The sequence below is a fragment of the Natator depressus genome, chromosome 9 (assembly GCF_965152275.1).
Source record: "Natator depressus isolate rNatDep1 chromosome 9, rNatDep2.hap1, whole genome shotgun sequence".
NCBI lineage: Eukaryota > Metazoa > Chordata > Testudines > Cheloniidae > Natator > Natator depressus.
In genome coordinates, this window is record NC_134242.1 from 84381361 (window position 1) to 84399541 (window position 18181).

Genomic DNA, 18181 nt, shown 5'->3' on the forward strand with positions numbered 1-18181 from the left:
ACAAATCTACCATGCATTTTCTCTTAACGATGTGTCTTTCGGTAGCCAATATTTAAGATGCGCTCATTGTCCTTGTGGAAAAAAAGTCAGTAGGGGTCTATCAAAAGTCAATACAGCTCTACAGGATTTATTAAAAAAAAAAAATCCATTGGGTTTTTATAATTCATTGGTTCACAGCCAGTGACAGTTACAGTAGTTATCCACAATATTAAAGCACCATATGCCAGATCCTCAGCTGGTGTAACTTGTCCTAGCTCCCCTGACTTCAGTGAAGCTAGAACACATTCTACCAGCTGCTGATTTGTCCCCATATAAAGCAAAGAGAACTTGAGACTATAGATAGAAGAATGAGACTAAATAGCCAGAATCTGCAGTGTTAGACCATCTGTAGGTATTTTCCTTCAAAGCACCATTATTTAATATCTAGGATTTGCAATCAAATCCTAAAGAACGGTTTAAAAACAAAAAAACAGAGCAAGGTTATCGTTGTCTGTAGGCTGTATGCATAAGGATATATTCCACCGTTCAGAGACCAGTTAGCCTGGAATGGGGAGCAGTTCAGAAACCCCTTAGCAGGTCTGTGTTTAGTGGAGAGACATTTTATAAGTTTACGTAAAGGTTTCAATCTCTTTTCAGGGTGGCCCCCACTGCTTGCACCATGAACAGAATGGCTCTGCTTGCTCCTTACACTTAAAGCAAATCCTCAGGATTGTGTGTTAGGTGCAACCGGTGGGGATGCTGTTTGGGTTTTATTGCTGATCCCTCTCTACTCCAAAGCACTAGCTAATAATAGGTTTGCTGGCTTGTAAATGTTTAGCTTGACTTTTTACTGGGCACAGTGGAGAAATGCAATCACTGCCTTGAAGCCATCCAAAAAGAGAGCAGCTTTACAACAGGCAGAAATTCCGATGTGAGACTCATACTAATCCACTGTGTGGGAGAGGGTGCCGGGGCAGAACAGTGGAAAACTGCATGGGCCTGCAGTTGCCCCTCACTTCACCAGAAACATCATGTGATTCCTTCTCATCGTTTGGGCCGTTCCACTACCTATGGCTGCCAGCTCAAGCAACAATCCACTAACCCCTTTCTTGTCTACTGCTGCATTCAGCATAGAGAAGGAGCAAACATAGTCTGGCACAGAGAGATGAGCCAAGCCTGAGCATGCTGCAGCTAGCAGTGACTGGGGGCAATGGGGCTAGGAAAGCAGAACAAACAGCAGAAGCTTCCTAATCCCATTAGCGATAATAACCCCATTCCAATGGCCAACACACTCCCACTCTGCGTACTCACTTCCTCTCTTGCATCTCCTAGCCTCTTAAAGCTAGAGGTAGGCAATTAATTCTTAACAGTTTATCCAATGAATTTTGCCCCATCTCTGCTAATTAAATCACCATGCCCCAACAGACAGAGTCTGCAAATGCTGTGCACCAAATTCCTGCAGGTAATTCTTGGGAGATGGCTTGTAGGGGACCAGCCTGGCACAAGCATTCACAAGTCACGCTAGGAGGGTAGTTCTGAATGGACATGTATATAAAATCCACCTGGGGAGAGAGTCAAGGAGGGTGGGTAAACCACAAGATTCCTTCCCCCCGCTCCCAGCCCCTGAAGAGGCAGTCACTTGCTAGGAGGTTGGAGTCAGGAAGCAGAGTGAGGGCAGTGGCTCCTAAGCTGTCCGCACCATTTGGCATCACGTGCTCTTCTCCAGGATCACATAGGTAGTGCAGGCCACCACAAAATCCTTGCTACTGTGTCCCAGTGCTTCTCTCTATCAGAGGCAGTTTGCTCCCAGCTCTGGTCCTCTGCGGATTGTTCTAGAGCCACACTCCGGCTACTCAGCTTATCAGCAGCGTGAAGCTGGGAGCACTGGAGAAAGTTAATTAGCAGTCAGCAGAGAAGCCTGCATTCTGGGGACAAAAAGTCAGCCACCATGATGGGCCAAGCATGACAGAGGAAGCCGGGGGGAAGGGGAACACCAAGGGAGAAACGAGAGCCAAAGGTTAACTGAAGAAAGGGAAGGAGTGGAGGGAATTAGGAGGGAGCTGGAAGAGAAATGAGAAACTGCTTCCTTTACAGTACAGAAGAAGGAAATCAGTTGAGGTGAAGCAAAAAACATCAGGTACAGAGAAAAGAAAAAAAGGACAAGAAACAGGTAAGATGCAACAACTGCAACAGCTATGGCATGCCCAGGTACAGATCATAAATATGGGTCTTGATCTCAGAAAGGTTAGGAACTAGCAGATAATTTAAATCAGACTCTCACTGGAAACCCTGTGTATATATAGGTTTCAGAGTAACAGCCGTGTTAGTCTGTATTCTATTGTGCTCTTTTAGTAAGAAAGTAGGGTCTCTTGTCAGTGACCTAGAGAGTGTCACTTCTTTGTTAAGATTGCAGTCTACTTGCCTATCCTCATCTCCTTGTGGATGGTCCACTGATTTGTTGAAATGTGATAAACACTGAACTCTTCACTTCCTTCTCCTAATCTGTCTCCCCAGCTCTCAAACTTGAGATCATGGAATTAGCTTGGACTACTCCCAATCAGGAGACTGCCAAATTGTAGCTGGGACCTCTAACATTAATACCTATCCCTTCTACATATTCAGTCCTCAAATCCTGCTTCCCACCATGGAAGTGTCTCTTCAAGGCTACAAGTAACCTCCTCCTGTCAGGGGGAGGGATAGCTCAGTGGTTTGAGCATTGGCCTGCTAAACCCAGGGTTGTGAGTTCAATCCTTGAGAGGGCCATCTAGGGATCTGGGGCAGAAAAGTGGGGATTGCTCCTGTTTTGAGCAGGGGGTTGGACTAGATGACCTCCTGAGGTCCCTTCCGATCCTGGTATTCTATGACATCTCTCCCCTCTTCAGTCTAGCCAATTTCTTTACCTGTTGCTTCACCCAAGTTTCTCTTCCCCCTCCAAGGGACTGAAGAGTTATACAAGTTTAGGTGCAAGACTTGTAATCTTAAACTGAAAAAGAAAGATTCACAGAAGAGATGTTTGCCACAAGTGTTGAGTTTCACTATTTTAATATCATGAAATAAAAGTACAAAAACTTTACAGGTATATTGTTTATTACATGAAGATAGAACAGTTAACATTTGCATTTATTTTCTAGCAAAACCTGTATTACCAGTCACTCAGCAGTGTAAATACTAACCACTAATTTCACCACCATGTGTGCATTTTGTTTTAGGAGGAAACTGCAGAGGTAAAGGCAACAATCTTGTGAGGCTTCATTATAACTGAAAAAAATATTCAGCCCGTTTACAACAGAAGCTGTGCTCAAACAGACCATCCATATTTAATACAGGTTTCACCTAGGAGGCTTTCCAAAAGTGTTAAGACATTTGAACTAGTCATCTTCTTGTCTCAGGGCTGTAAGTGGGGGTTTTCTTGTATTATAGGATATTAGCATTTTGAAGTCCTAGTTCTATATATTTGCAAAGATAAACAGTGTGCGTGTATGTGAAGGGGCCTGGGGTGAGACGATGTGCAGTCTTGACATAGCTTGTGCTGTTTATTGAATGAAATCCATTAATTGTTCTTTTCTGAAGACAGATCATGAACTGTTGTATGTAAAGTGCAGAAAATTCAGTAGCTATCAGTTGGCTAACCCAAACGTGATTAAAATCAAGTTTATCCAAAGTGGATCTCTGGGAATGCTTATAGGTTGATGTTGCCAAAGCAATAATTGACTAAGAAACAAAACCCAGGATTTCACTGTATTTTCTCTGTTTGCTAAAATATCAGCCACATGTCTTCCCCACCCTAAAGTTATTTTTAACCTCATCAAGTGTATACAACACATCAGCAAACATGAAACAAGTAAACCCTTACATTACAATAACCTTATAAAATGTCCTAAACTCAATTTCATACATGCACCTCACATTTTTAGACAAACCTTCAGGTAAAGAATTTACTTATGACAAACAGATTGAACTGGTCAAAAATGCTATGTCCTTTGTTGGATCACGTGGTATCCTTTCAAATAATTCATAATTTCATGAAGCATGCATGAAACCAAATTGTGAGTTTACAAATAAATAAAATGGCGCTCACCATTATTACTGATTTTATATTTTTATCATTTATCGAAATGATTAACTTAACTCAGTCCCTTAAGGATGAATTTTGGGGGTGTTTAAAATAAAAATATTTGGAAATCGTAAGCACATTTAAAATTGTTAGAACTATGCTTTGTTTTTGGAAGGGTCATCCTTGTTTCTTCTCTTTACGTCCCAATTATAAACTCTAGCCATATCTGAGGGTATAGTTAAGGAAGCTGCTATAATGCAAAAAAAGAGAACTAATTGCAGAACCACCCATGTATGTTCAATCCAAGTTAATCTTGCTTGTTTCACTGATGCATGACAGACAATATAGAAACCGATTAACAGAACAGTTGACTGCAGTGCAGAACCTTGATGCTGTGGAAATTGTGACAACTGACAGGACAGCTATACATGGTCACTACTCATGGTCACTCCCCTGTTCAGAGGATCTACATGCTAACAATTACATATTTTTGCACATACATTTCTCCCTTCATATTTACTTCCACTCCTATGTGCCAAAGCTAAAACTGCTTCCAGTTACAACTTATCCCTTTTTGGTTGCAACGTTTACCTATTTCAGCCATTCATGACTTTATTCAGCACTGAATGTCCTTTAACATTGGCAACATTTGAAACCCTAATAGCTCCCCTCCAGTACTAATAAATAGCTAAAGTATCAGTCTTCAACTAGGTAAATAATCTGTGCTCATTGCTAAAGGCAGGTTTGAAGCAGACAATCCAAAAACATAATGCAAAATGAATGTGATACTATCAAGACTCCCCAGAGAGGTTCGTTAACATGGTTCCAGCACTGGCTTTCTTGCTCACAAGAGCATCAAGGTGGCAGTTGAATTAGGTATTCTGCTGGTGGAGAACACAAAGAACACCACTTGTGTACTATCCAGAGTCGTGCCAAGGAACCATTTTGCTCTGAAGCGTCAATAAATCCAATTGGCTACCAACTCTATGTCCTCAAGTTACCCACTTAGAACTGCAGTGCCCATCACAACAAGTTGCATTCGTAGCCCATTTTCCAGCTCTGTCTGTTAAGAGATGGAATTGCAACAGGGACTAGCTGTGTTACATTAAACTGTCCCTTCCCTTGCTCAGAATTTGAGACACAAAGTTCACCATTACCATTCAAGACAGCTAATTGCTAATCCTCCATCCACTACTGTGGTTAGGGAAAGCAAATAAACAGAGCTGAATAATGCATCTCTCTTTCTAAAAATATATTTATCTGTGGAAAGGTGAGAAAAATTTGTACCAGTGTTTAAATAAAAAGTTGTTTTTTTTTCCTCCAAAAGGATACTAACTTCTGTGGTGGTGAACTGATCTCTAAGAAAATCCAGGTCTTCCTCTAGAGACTCAAGATTTCTTGTGGCTGTAGACAGATTCTTTTCTAACAGAGCCTGGGCTTCATCAATATCATATTCAAGCATCACATTGGCCTAAAAGAAAAGATATTTAATTTTAATATAGCTTTTACTCTAGGTTGAACATCTTAAGGAAAACATTAACTCTTTCCAAAGGGAATGTTACAAATGTTTCAGACTGATTCTAACCTACTATGTAGATAGACACTCACAGATACACAAAGCTAGCTATGTAAACAAAAAGGAAGTGCAATGCAGGGATCTATTTGTGGCCTTTATCACCTCAGTATTTAAGTAAAACCCTCAAAAGGCTTGCAAATATTTCTCCCCATGTCATTTTAAGCAACAAATGGATGCTTGCTGCATTGTGGACAGCAGTCAAAAACAAAAGCAAGACTTTGTTTTCAGAATTACATACATTTTAATTAACACAATTCTAACATTTCTTTTCAAAATGGAAGAGGGCTCCCTCAGCAAGAGTTTCTCCAAAATATCTTTAAAATGTTAAAAATATACTACTTTTAATAAAGTCTTCTGGAAACATCCAGATTCAACAGCAGAATGCTCTTACCCTAGTATCCCCAACAACAAATCAACTAAACCATCTAACACAATTTAGGACAAAATTCTTTTTTGACATATACATGGCAGATCTTATCACTAATACGTTGTTCTCTCGGTGCATGAGTTCCCATGTTGAAAGACCAACAATGTCAAGTGAAGGTGCTGAAGACCCCAGAGAAGTTTTGTCCTTTGTGAGTACTGAGTAAGAGTTATATACAGTTTTTCAACATTATTTTCTTTATTTGGAGATCGGTGCTTACAATTTCACATCTATGTAGCGACTAGCATCAGTCGTCAAGTGCATTGTCATTCAGTGGAATTTCACAGAATCAGAGTTAGAGATATAACGGAGCTCTTCTATCTTCCAGACTATTAAATTAATTCTTGGAGTGATTTTCAAAGGCATAAATGGCAGGTTGGCACTTAGTAGTGGAAGACAACATTAACATACGTTCTTGAAGGATTGTGGGGCAAAAAAAGGAACCACCAACATTGAGCAAACATGCCACAGAAAAACAAGTCAGCATTGGTTTGGATCAGTGTATGTTACTTCTTATGACTCTGGAATAACAACTCCTACAGGTAGCCCCCATGAGACCGAGGATGCACTATATTAGTAATTCTTTTTTCCTTGACAAAGAAAGCCTTAACTTTTCAAGAAAGCAATTAGAAACAGAGCATACACAGCCCAATACAAACCAATATATGCTGTAAGCCATGAGGAGGCAGTAAGGTCAAGGCATGCCCAAAAACCGCATAAAACCTGTCATAAAATGCATTGTTAGCATGACTAATTTTTTGTGGCAAGTTTATTTTTGTGTGAATACAAGTTAATGGCAACAAATATTCAATGCAAAAAAGCCACTGGCCCCATATTTTGACAGTTGTAAATGAATGTGAATACACCACACCCAAAAGCCTGCAACAGCTTTCATGGAGCCAAAGCTATATGAATTCTGCAGGCAGGCTCTTACACTGATGGGGACCAGGGAGAAATCCTTCAGAAAAGCTGACATTTAATAAAGGATGCTCAGGTTGGAATGAAGTTCTAAACGTTTCCAAAACTTCCGTACTTCAAGCCCTCACTAAGTGCTTGTCTTCATAAGGATAAAGCCTAAAATAGCTAGTGTGCACTAACTGCCCCCGTGGACACTCTTATTCCATACTAAGAGTGCCTTTGTGCAGATAAGTTGAGTAAGAGAGCATCATATAGCTCTGTGTGCAGACCATGTTTTTGTCCTAACCAGGAGACTCAGCTCTGGCATGGGGAGTTCAGGGACTTAGTGGTCTCAAAATAAACATTAGTAAGTTAGTTATCTTTGCAGTTAAGGAAAGGTATGAACACAGAATATCCCTGCTTGATACCGCTTAAGTACTTAGAGGTCTCTCTTGTTTAAAACCTTTGACCCAGCCAACCCGTTATCTGGGCTTAGATACAAAGTTGATAAGTGCCCTATAAATATGTAAGATACAAGACAAATCCTTTCCTCATTTGAAATACAATGTAGATACTTCGTGAATAGGATAGTAAGAGGCTATATATGGCTAACCATACAGAAGACAAATAGAAAAATATTAGCAGACCTAATTGTCAAAACAAACTGTTTTACTTGGCATGTGCCTTCAAGGCAGTGGTGGAGTGGTATTCAGAACCACAGCGCAATAATGAAATACCTATAATTAATCATTCTGATTAATTTAATCTTAAAGAAAAGCCAAATTGGAATTTACGGCTCATCAGAAAAAAGTGCGAGCGTTAAATAAAACAGATTAAATTAAGTCCCTAACATGTTGAAATTGCCCTGTAAGGTTTACTTCACAGACAAAACAGTTTTTATTGTTGCAAGCAGCAGAGTCAATGTAAACTGCGGACTAGCTACATCATGTTCTGCTGCAAGCATAATCAACAAGATTGCGAGTTAAATATTCACTGCTCCGAATTTATTGACAGTTGTTGGTCATTATACATAAAGTAAGAAAAAGCAAACTGAAAATGTACAATTATGGTTAGAAAAAGTCACCATATAAAAATGCCAGCTTCTTCCTTAACAGTTTTAGCCCATTTGACTTTACCCCTCGAAAAAGTGTGTAACTACTTGGGTCTCCCCGTTACCCCTGCAGAGCCACCAGCTAGGGAGGAGAGAGAGTTGGAGTCTGTTCTGGTTTGTGCTTTGACATACCAGTCGGCCCTCCACCTGACTTGGCACAGCTTAGCTAAGTTCCAAAGACAATGGGGCTGCACAGGGGTAGCTGAAGAATCTTAATTACTGATGCAAAAGCCAAAAAGAATACAGCTTGATTTTCAGACCCAAAGTTGAATCTAAAGGGTTCTCTCAGATATTTTTAAAATGTCTATTACTGCAGTATTAATTTGTATTACCATAGTGATTATGAGCCCCAGTCATGAACCAAAACCCCATTGAGCTAGATGCTGTATAAACACAGAACAAAAAACCTGTCCATACCCCAAAGAGCTTACAAGTGGTAAGGCATAAGTTAGAAATGGAAGAGATGGGAAAAGAAACAAAGACACTGCTTTTCAAAAACGAACACCACAGTGTCTCCCTTCAGCGTATAATTGCATAAATTATTGTACTGAAAATTTTACAGCATTTTCTTAGCCTTGTGGTGTCTTGTAAATTAAGACTATAGTTATGCAAGTTACTTGTCCAGAATCTAGTACCTACTATTCCATGAAGACCTTTTTGCACTGAACTCCCACTGGAGGCTGGAGTAGGGACCAATTACTTGATCACCTAAATGTGCTGTTTTTCTAGTTTTGACCATAATTACACTTTTAGAAATTACACCAGGTACTTAACTTTCCTTATACTTCATACAATTCCATTAAACTCAATGATTGCACAGAATTTTGTCCTGCTGTGAGTGGTAGAGATAAACAATTATTTAAAAATATTTTAGAGGCATTCTGTAGTTACTTACCCCCAACCACAAACAGACTTTATCCGTAGGAGGAACTGATGCTTTACAGTAGAGGTTATCTGCCAATAAAAATCTGGTCTCCATTGGGTTTGTGGATTCCTTAAGATAGATCACAGAACTTGAAGTTGCTATTTGCATTGCAAATGGTTAAGACAGCATACAGAAACTAGAGTAAAGAACATACTTTTCAGCCTTTTTTTTTTTTTTTTTAAGTAATATGTGACTATTAAACTTTTGGGGGACTACTGTAAACTTTTACTTCAAAATAGCAGTTAAAACCCCAAGTTTGAGGACAGCGTGTTATAAGGTGGTGATTTTGTGCACAAATTAGAAATGGCTACAAAGACTAACAGTCCATGGAGCCCAAGCTTAGTGCATCATTTGCAGCTATTAAAAGTGAAGTTTACAGTGGGAATGTTAACTTTCTGAAAGCTAGTAAATAAAGTTATATGCCTTAAAATAATTCCACTATAACTTATAAAAGCGAATTATGTATGCTCTCCAAAACATTTATTGAAATGTTTTCTGCTAGTATGGAAAAGCTGTTAGCTTTATTTATTCATACCCCATTAAATAATCAAAATAGTTTACCTTTTTCTTCTGCATATATTTTAAAATGTCTAATGTCTGTTTAATTTCAGGAATCTGACTTTTTAGCCTGTGAATTAACAAGAGTCATAATTTAGTATTTTGCACATACAGATAAGATTCCCCAAACAATTAGCTATTATATAATCCACCTTTTCTTTTTAAATTTTAGAAACTCAAGTTCTACAGACCTTCTCTATTCTTTTTAATCAGCTGTTAAAGTCATAATTAGGCCTAGAATTTAACACAAATACTTCACTTCTGAATATATAAGATATCTAGCAAGTACACTTAACTAGGGAGGCTGGGTGTACCTGGCATGTTCCAACATTCTAATCAATACAATGAATACAAGGAAAATTCTGATGGAACAAGCATGTTACTCTGAGCAAAGAATTAAAATTAGAGCTGGTCAGAAATTTTCTGATGGAACATTCATCAGAAAATGCTGATTAATCAAAATTGAAAAGTTCTGCGGGAATGTGGCAATTTGGGCAAATCCTTTAATGGAAACTTGCTTGGTTTACTGCCAGCTCCCCAGCTTGTGCCTCCATCTCTTTGGCAACCCAGACTCCACAGCAGCTTGCCAGGTTGGCTGCAAAGGCAGGCAGTGGAGTTATTCATAGATAAGGATCCCCCTCAATAAAAGCAAGCCCCGGTATCTGCCTCTGTTATTGCTCACAGCTTTCTCCAAAAGTAGCAGCTGAGTAAAATTAATAAAGCCTGGTCAGTTCACAGTGCTATTCAGTGGCAGGGAGCAGTGGATCTGACAATCATTTCAATTTCAGTCAACTCCTTAGGTTCACAAGCAACTGGGCAGCCAAGCAGGCAAGCTGCCACAATGCAGTTCCCAGACCCTAGGGCATCTTATTTAATTTTAGTAACACCAAAAAGTTGTGAAAGTATTTAAATCAAGACTTGATGTCTTTTTAGAAAGATAACTTGCTAAAGCAGAAGTTATGGGCTTTCACACATTCTCTATACCTGTCAAAAAATGCATGTGTTCTGAAACACCATAGTCAGTGCGCTCTCAAAAACTAAGTGATGCTCTCTTTCCTTCTCCAAGCTTATGAATTTTAAGGGTGCTGGATGAGTTGGTACTACCAAGTTAACATTAAGAAATGGACTGCAGTAACTATTTTAGTAGCCACAAGACTTATTTTGAAAAAATGGGAAATCTGCAATTCCTCCCTCATATACAGACTGGCATAGTGAGCGCTCTACTATTGTATTAATGGAAAAAATGACTGTAATAGAAACACTTGGAAAAATTGAGGATGTCTGATCATACATGAAACTACTGCATACTTTTGCAGTTTAGTGTATATACTAGTCCCAACACTTGTAGGTTATGTTCTCACTTATCTATTTAGTCACTTTAATAACTGATGCCTTGCATGACCTCTGCAGGTTTGGGGTTTTTTCTTTGCTTTTTCCAGGTTTTGCAAACAATGAATGTTAAATTTTGTTATGTTTATGCTATTTCTATCTTGAGCCTATATTTATATATGTTTTTTCTTATTATGTGTTTATATTTTATATAAAAATAAAAAGTAAACAAAAGTTACCAGCTTGGTGTAAAAGTGCCTTGGTGAAATTTTATGACCTGTGTTATGCAGGCGGTCAGACTAAACAGTCACAGTAGTCATTTCTGGCCTTAAAGTCTATCAAGCTATAAACTCAGGCTTACTGACACTGCTGATCAGTCTGTGGGAAAAAAAACGTGGAGTTGCACCTTTCTAAATTTACTGCATTATTGGCACTGCTAATACTTCCTGTCACTTCTTAAGGCAGTTGGAAATATTAAACAAAATATAACCTTTTTTTGAAGTCTTATTTTCAATTTCCAAACTTTGAAAAAAATTGTAACTCACCTCCTTTTCTTCTGAGCAAGGTTAAGTTCCATAAATTTATATTTCTGATATTGTTCATCCAGCTTCTTAAGCACTACATCTGCAGTTTCATTTCCAGGCTGTTTCATAAAAGAATCTACATCCTCCTTTAAGAAAAAGATAAAATTAAGAATTTTACAGAAACACAAGATCTAATTATGTGATCAGAAAGATTAGGTAGACAAAAGTTATTTTGCACTAAAAGTGATTTTATACCTTCATTCGTTATTTTCCCTTGACACATCACTCAGATCTTTGCTTGCCTAGAACCTAGACCATGTCCAGTGGACACAGAAGGTATTTCACAATGCTAGAGTTGTTGGTGCATATACCTTACAGTTTCAGCCACATGCAACATGAAACTGTATCTTCTTTTCCATTCGAAAGTGTAGTATCACCTAACCTCTTTGTATTTCAGTTTCCCCATCTGTAAAATACAGATCATACTTCCTTTTCACAGTCTTTGGCTATTCAAATTGTAAGCTCTTTGGGACAGAGACCATCTTACTATATATAAATAAAGTGCCTAGGGCAAAGGGGCCATGATCTTTGTTGGGACTTCTACGCACTTTTGCAATACAAAGAATTAATCTTTCTAGGGCCACTACTTTTAGATTTCTTGTTGAGTATTTTGTCAGGAAAGTAGTGACATTCATGTTAAAGAAATGTGATTACAGTTCATTCACAAGCTATTGGTTTGACAGCGTTTGTTTATACATATATCCTGCTAGATGACCCCCCCCCCCCCAAAAAAAAGGCCCGTTCTCAATTTACTCTTTTATATCTAGAGGCTTCCATTTTTTACTAATGCAAAAAAACCACAACAATTCCATTAATATAGACTGTGTATGTTTATGGTGCTTTATTGCAGTGATATTTATTTAAATAGGCAGGTGAGTGGTTGGTTTTATTATAGTTTACTATGCCACTGACAGCATAAATCCCCTTGGGCTAGCGAGACTCACCGTGCACTTGCCCAAATAGGCAAGTGCAGTCAACCTGCTTTCTCAGCATAGAGCCAACAACCAAATGTGAATTCCAAGCTTCATCTGAAGTAGGAGTTCACATTGCTGCCTCCTGATACATAATCTACAAAGTCTCGTGGACAAGACACTAGACCAGGAGTCAAGAGACTGCATTTCAAAGACTCTATTTATGTAGCACCTTTTGGATGCAAGGCACCATATAAGCATGATCTATAATCACAAAAACTTCATCTTCCCAGACTAATTCCTTAACTAGGAAAACACATTCCTGCCTCTGGAAGACAGCCTGCAAAAGCGTATTAGGACCAACTTGTAAAACTGGTTCACAAAACCCCACAACAGACTTCAAGCAGCTTTCCCAGGTAAATAGTTTACAAAAAGATTCCAGCTGTGGCACCCAACTCATGGGGCTGCATTAACTGTGCTAGTTCTTACTCTTACTTTCACTTGCGAATTTCAGCAGCTCACTAAAGGCATCTTACCTTCTCCATCTGGAGATGACAAAATATGATCATCGCTTTTCCAGTTGTCAAACAATCCCCTACTGTGTTACAATTTGGCTCTCTGATGGTCTTTTAATTGGCAATGAGGTGTTATACATTCAGTCAAGTCAAAAAGCGTGTGCATTTATCATCCTTACCAACATACCTATTGAACAGGAGTGACATCAATCTCTTTTTAGACATGGATTCATACACAACATTCTCAACAGTGTACAAAGTCACCAACACCTTCATTAACACTTTTCAATCAACCGACACATCAGAGAATTGGTTGCCTACATGAGATGGTCTGCCAGACACTGCAGACGCATCAATAATTTCAAGGCACTTCAAGAATATATCATTAGAAGAAGAATTCACAATAAGAATAGCCATAAAACATGAAAGACTCAAGACGGGACCCCCAATGGAACACCATTAAAAACTACTTGTAATACAATGAGACTTGACACCTCATTCATTTGGAAAAATATCTCCAGATCCCTTCTGTACCAAGTTAATATCAATTTCCAAGTACTGTAGCATGACACTGTAAGTAGCAGCGGTTCTGTAGGTGTACGTGAAAAGGTCAGTTTCCCACACTGAGAAACATAACTTTTTAATCTTTGTAAAACCTAATCACTACTTTTGATCTGGTACACAAAGCTAAAAGTCAAAATAGAAGCAAAGAATTAAGAGACTACATGGCAATATCTACCTTGACTACTCTTCAAGTAATAAAAAGGAGACTCTTTCAGAGACTGAAGTGTCAAAAGAGAATGAGCTGAACAAATTATACAGCAACTAGTCAATAGGATCAATAGCACTCATTCAGGAGTTCTGAAGGAACTCAAGAAGGAGGTGGAAAAGTTACTGACAAAATAGGCAATCTCTCATTAAGATCAGCTACTATGCCAGAGGACTAGACACTAGCAAGCTGCAAGAATGATCCTGGATATTGCAAACCTTACTTTACTGCCAAGTGAGCACCTTACTTTACTGCCAAGTGAATTGATGGCAATAATTCAAGAATTATAAAACACCTAAATTCACATAATATAATAGTCAGATCAGCATGGCTTCTGTAAAGGAAAAAGTTATGATTCTTCAGTCTCCTAGAGTTCTCTGGTGAAGCAACAAGATATTGGGGGAAAGAGCCGATGAACATAATGGATTTGGACTTTCAAGAAGTCTTTCACAAAATCCCTCACCAAGAAGTAGTAAGGATTAAAGGAACCTAAACTAAGTAATCATGGCATAGAGGTCGTTCTGTCATATATTTGAAAGTGACTAATGAAATCATTGGGAGTCTGGTGCATAGGTACTTTTGAAAATCCCATTAGGCACTTATCTACATCTCTAGGAGCCTAAATACCGTTGAAAATGTGTGGAAGAGACTAAAAGCAAAGAGTGGAAAATAAACAGTAACTTTTTATTGTAGCAAAAGCTATATAATGAAATATACCCTAAGGGTCCATACTGGGGTGTTTAATATTTTCATTAATATTGGAATGGGAGACAAGAGAAAGAGCAAAATGGTTTAAGATTTTCCAATGACATTGTTTAGGACATAAGAAATACAAGATAGGCAAGGTAATACCTTTTTATTGGACCAATTTCTGTTGGTGGAAGGGACAAGCTTTCGAGCTTCCTGGAGCTCTTCCTTAGGTCTGAAAAAAGCTCTGTGAATCTCAGAAGCTTGTCTCTTCTTAAATGCTAGGCAGTTGAATAGATAATGGCAAATGAAATTTATTGCTAGAAAACGAAAGGCAATAACATGGGGAAAAATAACTTAAAATATATATACACATTCTGGGTTTCAAATTAACTACAGCACTCAAGAAGAGATCTAGATGTCATCACCAACAGCTCAATAAAAACTTCTGTCCAACGTGCAGTAGCAGTCAAAACATCAAAGTGATAAGCTACAGAAAGGTTTCAGAGTAGCAGCTGTGTTAGTCTGTATTCGCAAAAAGAAAAGGAGGACTTGTGGCACCTTAGAGACTAACCAATTTATTTTAGCATAAGCTTTCGTGAGCTACAGCTCATGCATCCGATGAAGTGAGCTGTAGCTCACGAAAGCTTATGCTCAAGCTATAGAAAGAACTAGTTCGTGAAATAATTCTGAAATTGTACTGCCTTTATACAAGTTGATGGACTACCTTCTCTTGAACAACAGCCAACAATTTTTAAACTGTTGAGTGATCGTGCACCCAACTTGTCAGCACTTTCTGAAAATCAAGTCACACTTAAGAAGTGTCAAACTGAGCACCTAAAGTCACCTCTGAAAATCCTGACCAGTGTTCAGTTCTGCCCACGCTACAAAATTATATGTATAAAAAAATCAAAGGGGTAAGGAAAATGATTAGAGGCATGGGAAGAGCTCTATATGAGGAGAGATGGAAAAGAGCTCACTGCTTACTTTAAAAGGGACGTGAATAAGAAGGAATATGACTTAATTTAATGAATGGTAGAGAAGGTCATTCAGGCATTCCCTCTTAATAAACAAAGTTTCTCAAAATACAAGAATGAGGGGACAGCCAATTAATTTGAAAGATAAGTTTAAAACTTAAAAATAAAATGCATGTGAATCTTTTTGCCCCAATATCAAACTCAGTCTTAGGCGTCAAAAAGGATTAGCCATTTGTATGGATACAAAGGACATTCATAGTAAAATTATACAGAACTAGGAAAGTTATGATAAATATAAACCCTCGTGCTTTGGGTTGCAAGTATTAACTGACTAGACGCTTCCCAAATAAGTAGATTATTCTGTAAATAAAATATCCATTACAAGGATTCTAGCAATTTTCTGTGAAACATTTAGTAGTGGCCACTCTTGAAGACTAGACACCAAACTAGACAGTATGCTTCTCGGAGCCATTAATGCAACTTCCTTCTTCCTAAAATTATTTTGAATTTATTAAAAAAAATGTCCTATAACAACATCACATTACACAATATTCAGTCCTTCCAGTAAGGTTTTTCAAACTCACTTTTCCTTTTTTAAATACCGGGTTGCCTTTACAAGTTCGTTAGTATACTGACTAAACTAAACAACATATAGTCATTGGTCATGTCAGTTTTCAGTCTAAACTCTGTCATCAAGGCAAGTTGATCATAATGCAGATTTATTTTTCCCCCCTCAGACTTTTGAAGGAAATTCAATATAGCAAAAAAGCACACTTTGTTTCAAAGATACATGATTCTGTTTAATTTTCTGAGAGGAAAAAAGATGGCTCACCACCTTAGAGTCAAAATAATTTCTCTGTACAGGACAACACCAGTTTTCCCCAAGAGCTCTGGAGATATCAAGACACCTTAAGGGAAAGCAAGGTTTCAGATAGATAAAGACAGAGCATTTCGCACCGAGTATTGCTGCTTTGGATGCAGATGACAATAGGCTAACCAAGGATCACTGAGTTGTACGATACAAGACTCTAGTCTGCTCAGTTTGACCTCACAGAACTTTACACAAAAGAAAACCTCAGATTTCGGATACCGACCCACTCCCTAAACGCACACTCACATCCACCATAAACTGCATTAGTATCCGAGTCTGGGGCACACAGATGACACGACCTAGGTTGCGACAGCGCTGAATCCAGAACTGCATCCACGAGGGTTATCTCCCAGCCCCGCAAAGCGCCCCCCACCACTGCGGTTGTGAGTCACAGCAGCCCAGCCCGCTATCAGCGCAGCCGGGGGAGCAGGACCCGCGCCTTGATCAAGGCCCGCGCCGAGCGGGCGGTTACAGCAGGAGCGACCCTCCCGACCCCGCCGAGCGCAGCCTCCCTGCTCATCACCAACCCCTACCCCCGCCGCACGGAAACGGGGCCCAGCAGCGCCCCAGCGCAAAAGAACCCGCGAGCCCGGGGGAGCTGCGGGCCACCCCCAGGACCCCCCGTCCCGAGCCACAGGTGGGGGAGAGCCAACCACGCCCTGGCAGGGACCCCAGGGCGTGGCCGAAGGGATGGGCGAGGTGCCGCCTTCCCACCCCGGGACCGGACCCAGGCCCATCTCCCTCACGGCGCCGCCGGCTCGGCTCCGCCCGCTGCCCCCCCTAGCGGGCCGGGAGCGGCTCTCACCACGAACACGGCCTCGGGGATGCCCAAGTGGCCCCGTTTTCCGCCCGCGGGCGCCTCGCCGCAACAAATCTCGCCGCTGGTGGCCGCCGCCATCTTGGGGAACCGACGGCGCTGCGTGCCCTCCGTCCGCGCGGCCTCCCTCCGCCGAGCCACACGATCCCTACGTCACTGCGTCAGCGTGAAACCCACCTCCCCTTCGCGCCCATTGGCTGCAGCGCTTTGACTGACAGGGGAGGGTGGGACCGGAGAGGGGTGGGGCTTAGCTGAGTGGGCGTGGCAGGTTCGTGTTAGTGGGCGTGGCGCAGCGGTGGGCTGGGAGAGTGAGAGGAGTCGGAGCTGGGGGCGCTGCCGCTGTAGGGGGCTGCAGAGGGAACGCGGGGGGTGGTCTGCTCCCAGCCGCCTGCTGTCTCCATGCTCCCCCACTGCTGGGTTTCCAGCCGGGGAGGGGCTGTCTCCCTGCCTGTGCTGCCTCCATGCTCCCCCACTGCTGGGTTTCCAGCCGGGGAGGGGCTGTCTCCCTGCCTGTGCTGCCTCCATGGAAAATATGGTACAGGGCAGAGCCCTGCACAGGACTGCGTCTCCTTCCTAGCCACCTCGGACACCGAAATATTGGAACAACTCGCTTTACGTTGCCGAACTCATATGTATGACAGACTGGCGAGAGATCGAGTGTTTCCCCAGTAATTTGGGGGTTGGACTAGATGACCTCCTGAGGTCCCTTCCAACCCGGATATTCTATGATTTAATTATTGCACTCTGGGGCATAGGCGCCAACTCTGGGGGCGCTCTGGGGCTGGAGCACCCATGGGGAAAAAGTGGGTGCTGAGCACTCATCAGCAACCCCCACATCAGTTCCCCTCTTCCCGACAGCGCCTCCCGCCCGCTGGCCCTGCCAATCCGACCTTCCCCTCTCCCCACGACTCCCGCCATCAGCTGTTTTGTGGCATGCAGGGATGGGAGGGGGGAGGAGCGAGGGCACGGCCCACTTGGGATAAGTGGCAGAACAGGGTGGGAAGAGGTGGGGTAGGGGCAGGGCCCTGGGGGAAAGAGTGGGGTGGGGGCAGGGCCTGATGCCGAGCCAGGGGTGGAGCACCCCCTGCACATTGATAAGTCAGCACCTGTGGTCTGGGGTTTTTTTGCCCACCCAATTCCACCTGCAACAAATTACCTTTTACCTCCCCCATACCCCACTATTATGGTAGCAGGTCC

At 41.1% G+C, this 18181-nt stretch overlaps 1 protein-coding gene across 1 annotated transcript; it reads right to left on the reverse strand.

The window, feature by feature from the left end:
* Positions 1 to 3004: 3004 nt before the first annotated feature.
* On the reverse strand, positions 3005 to 17152 carry VBP1 (VHL binding protein 1). Its single transcript, XM_074962510.1, has 6 exons — positions 16973 to 17152; positions 11399 to 11523; positions 9528 to 9594; positions 8937 to 9035; positions 5366 to 5504; positions 3005 to 4259 (listed from the first exon to the last, which is right to left on the reverse strand). The coding sequence occupies exons 1-6, from the start codon at positions 17063 to 17065 to the stop codon at positions 4189 to 4191; spliced, it is 594 nt and encodes a 197-aa protein (XP_074818611.1). The 5' UTR covers positions 17066 to 17152; the 3' UTR covers positions 3005 to 4188.
* Positions 17153 to 18181: the final 1029 nt, after the last annotated feature.

What these genes read in the sequence shown, in the direction of transcription:
- VBP1 (XM_074962510.1), bottom strand. Translation starts at nt 17,065, where the DNA reads ATGGCGGCGGCCACCAGCGGCGAGATTTGTTGCGGCGAGGCGCCCGCG. An exon ending in TCCCCGAGGCCGTGTTCGTG is followed by an intron (nt 11,524 to 16,972) that starts GTGAGAGCCGCT and finishes TTTTTCTTAAAG; the next exon opens with GAGGATGTAGATTCTTTTAT. An exon ending in AATATATGCAGAAGAAAAAG is followed by an intron (nt 9,036 to 9,527) that starts GTAAACTATTTT and finishes ATCTATCTTAAG; the next exon opens with GAATCCACAAACCCAATGGA.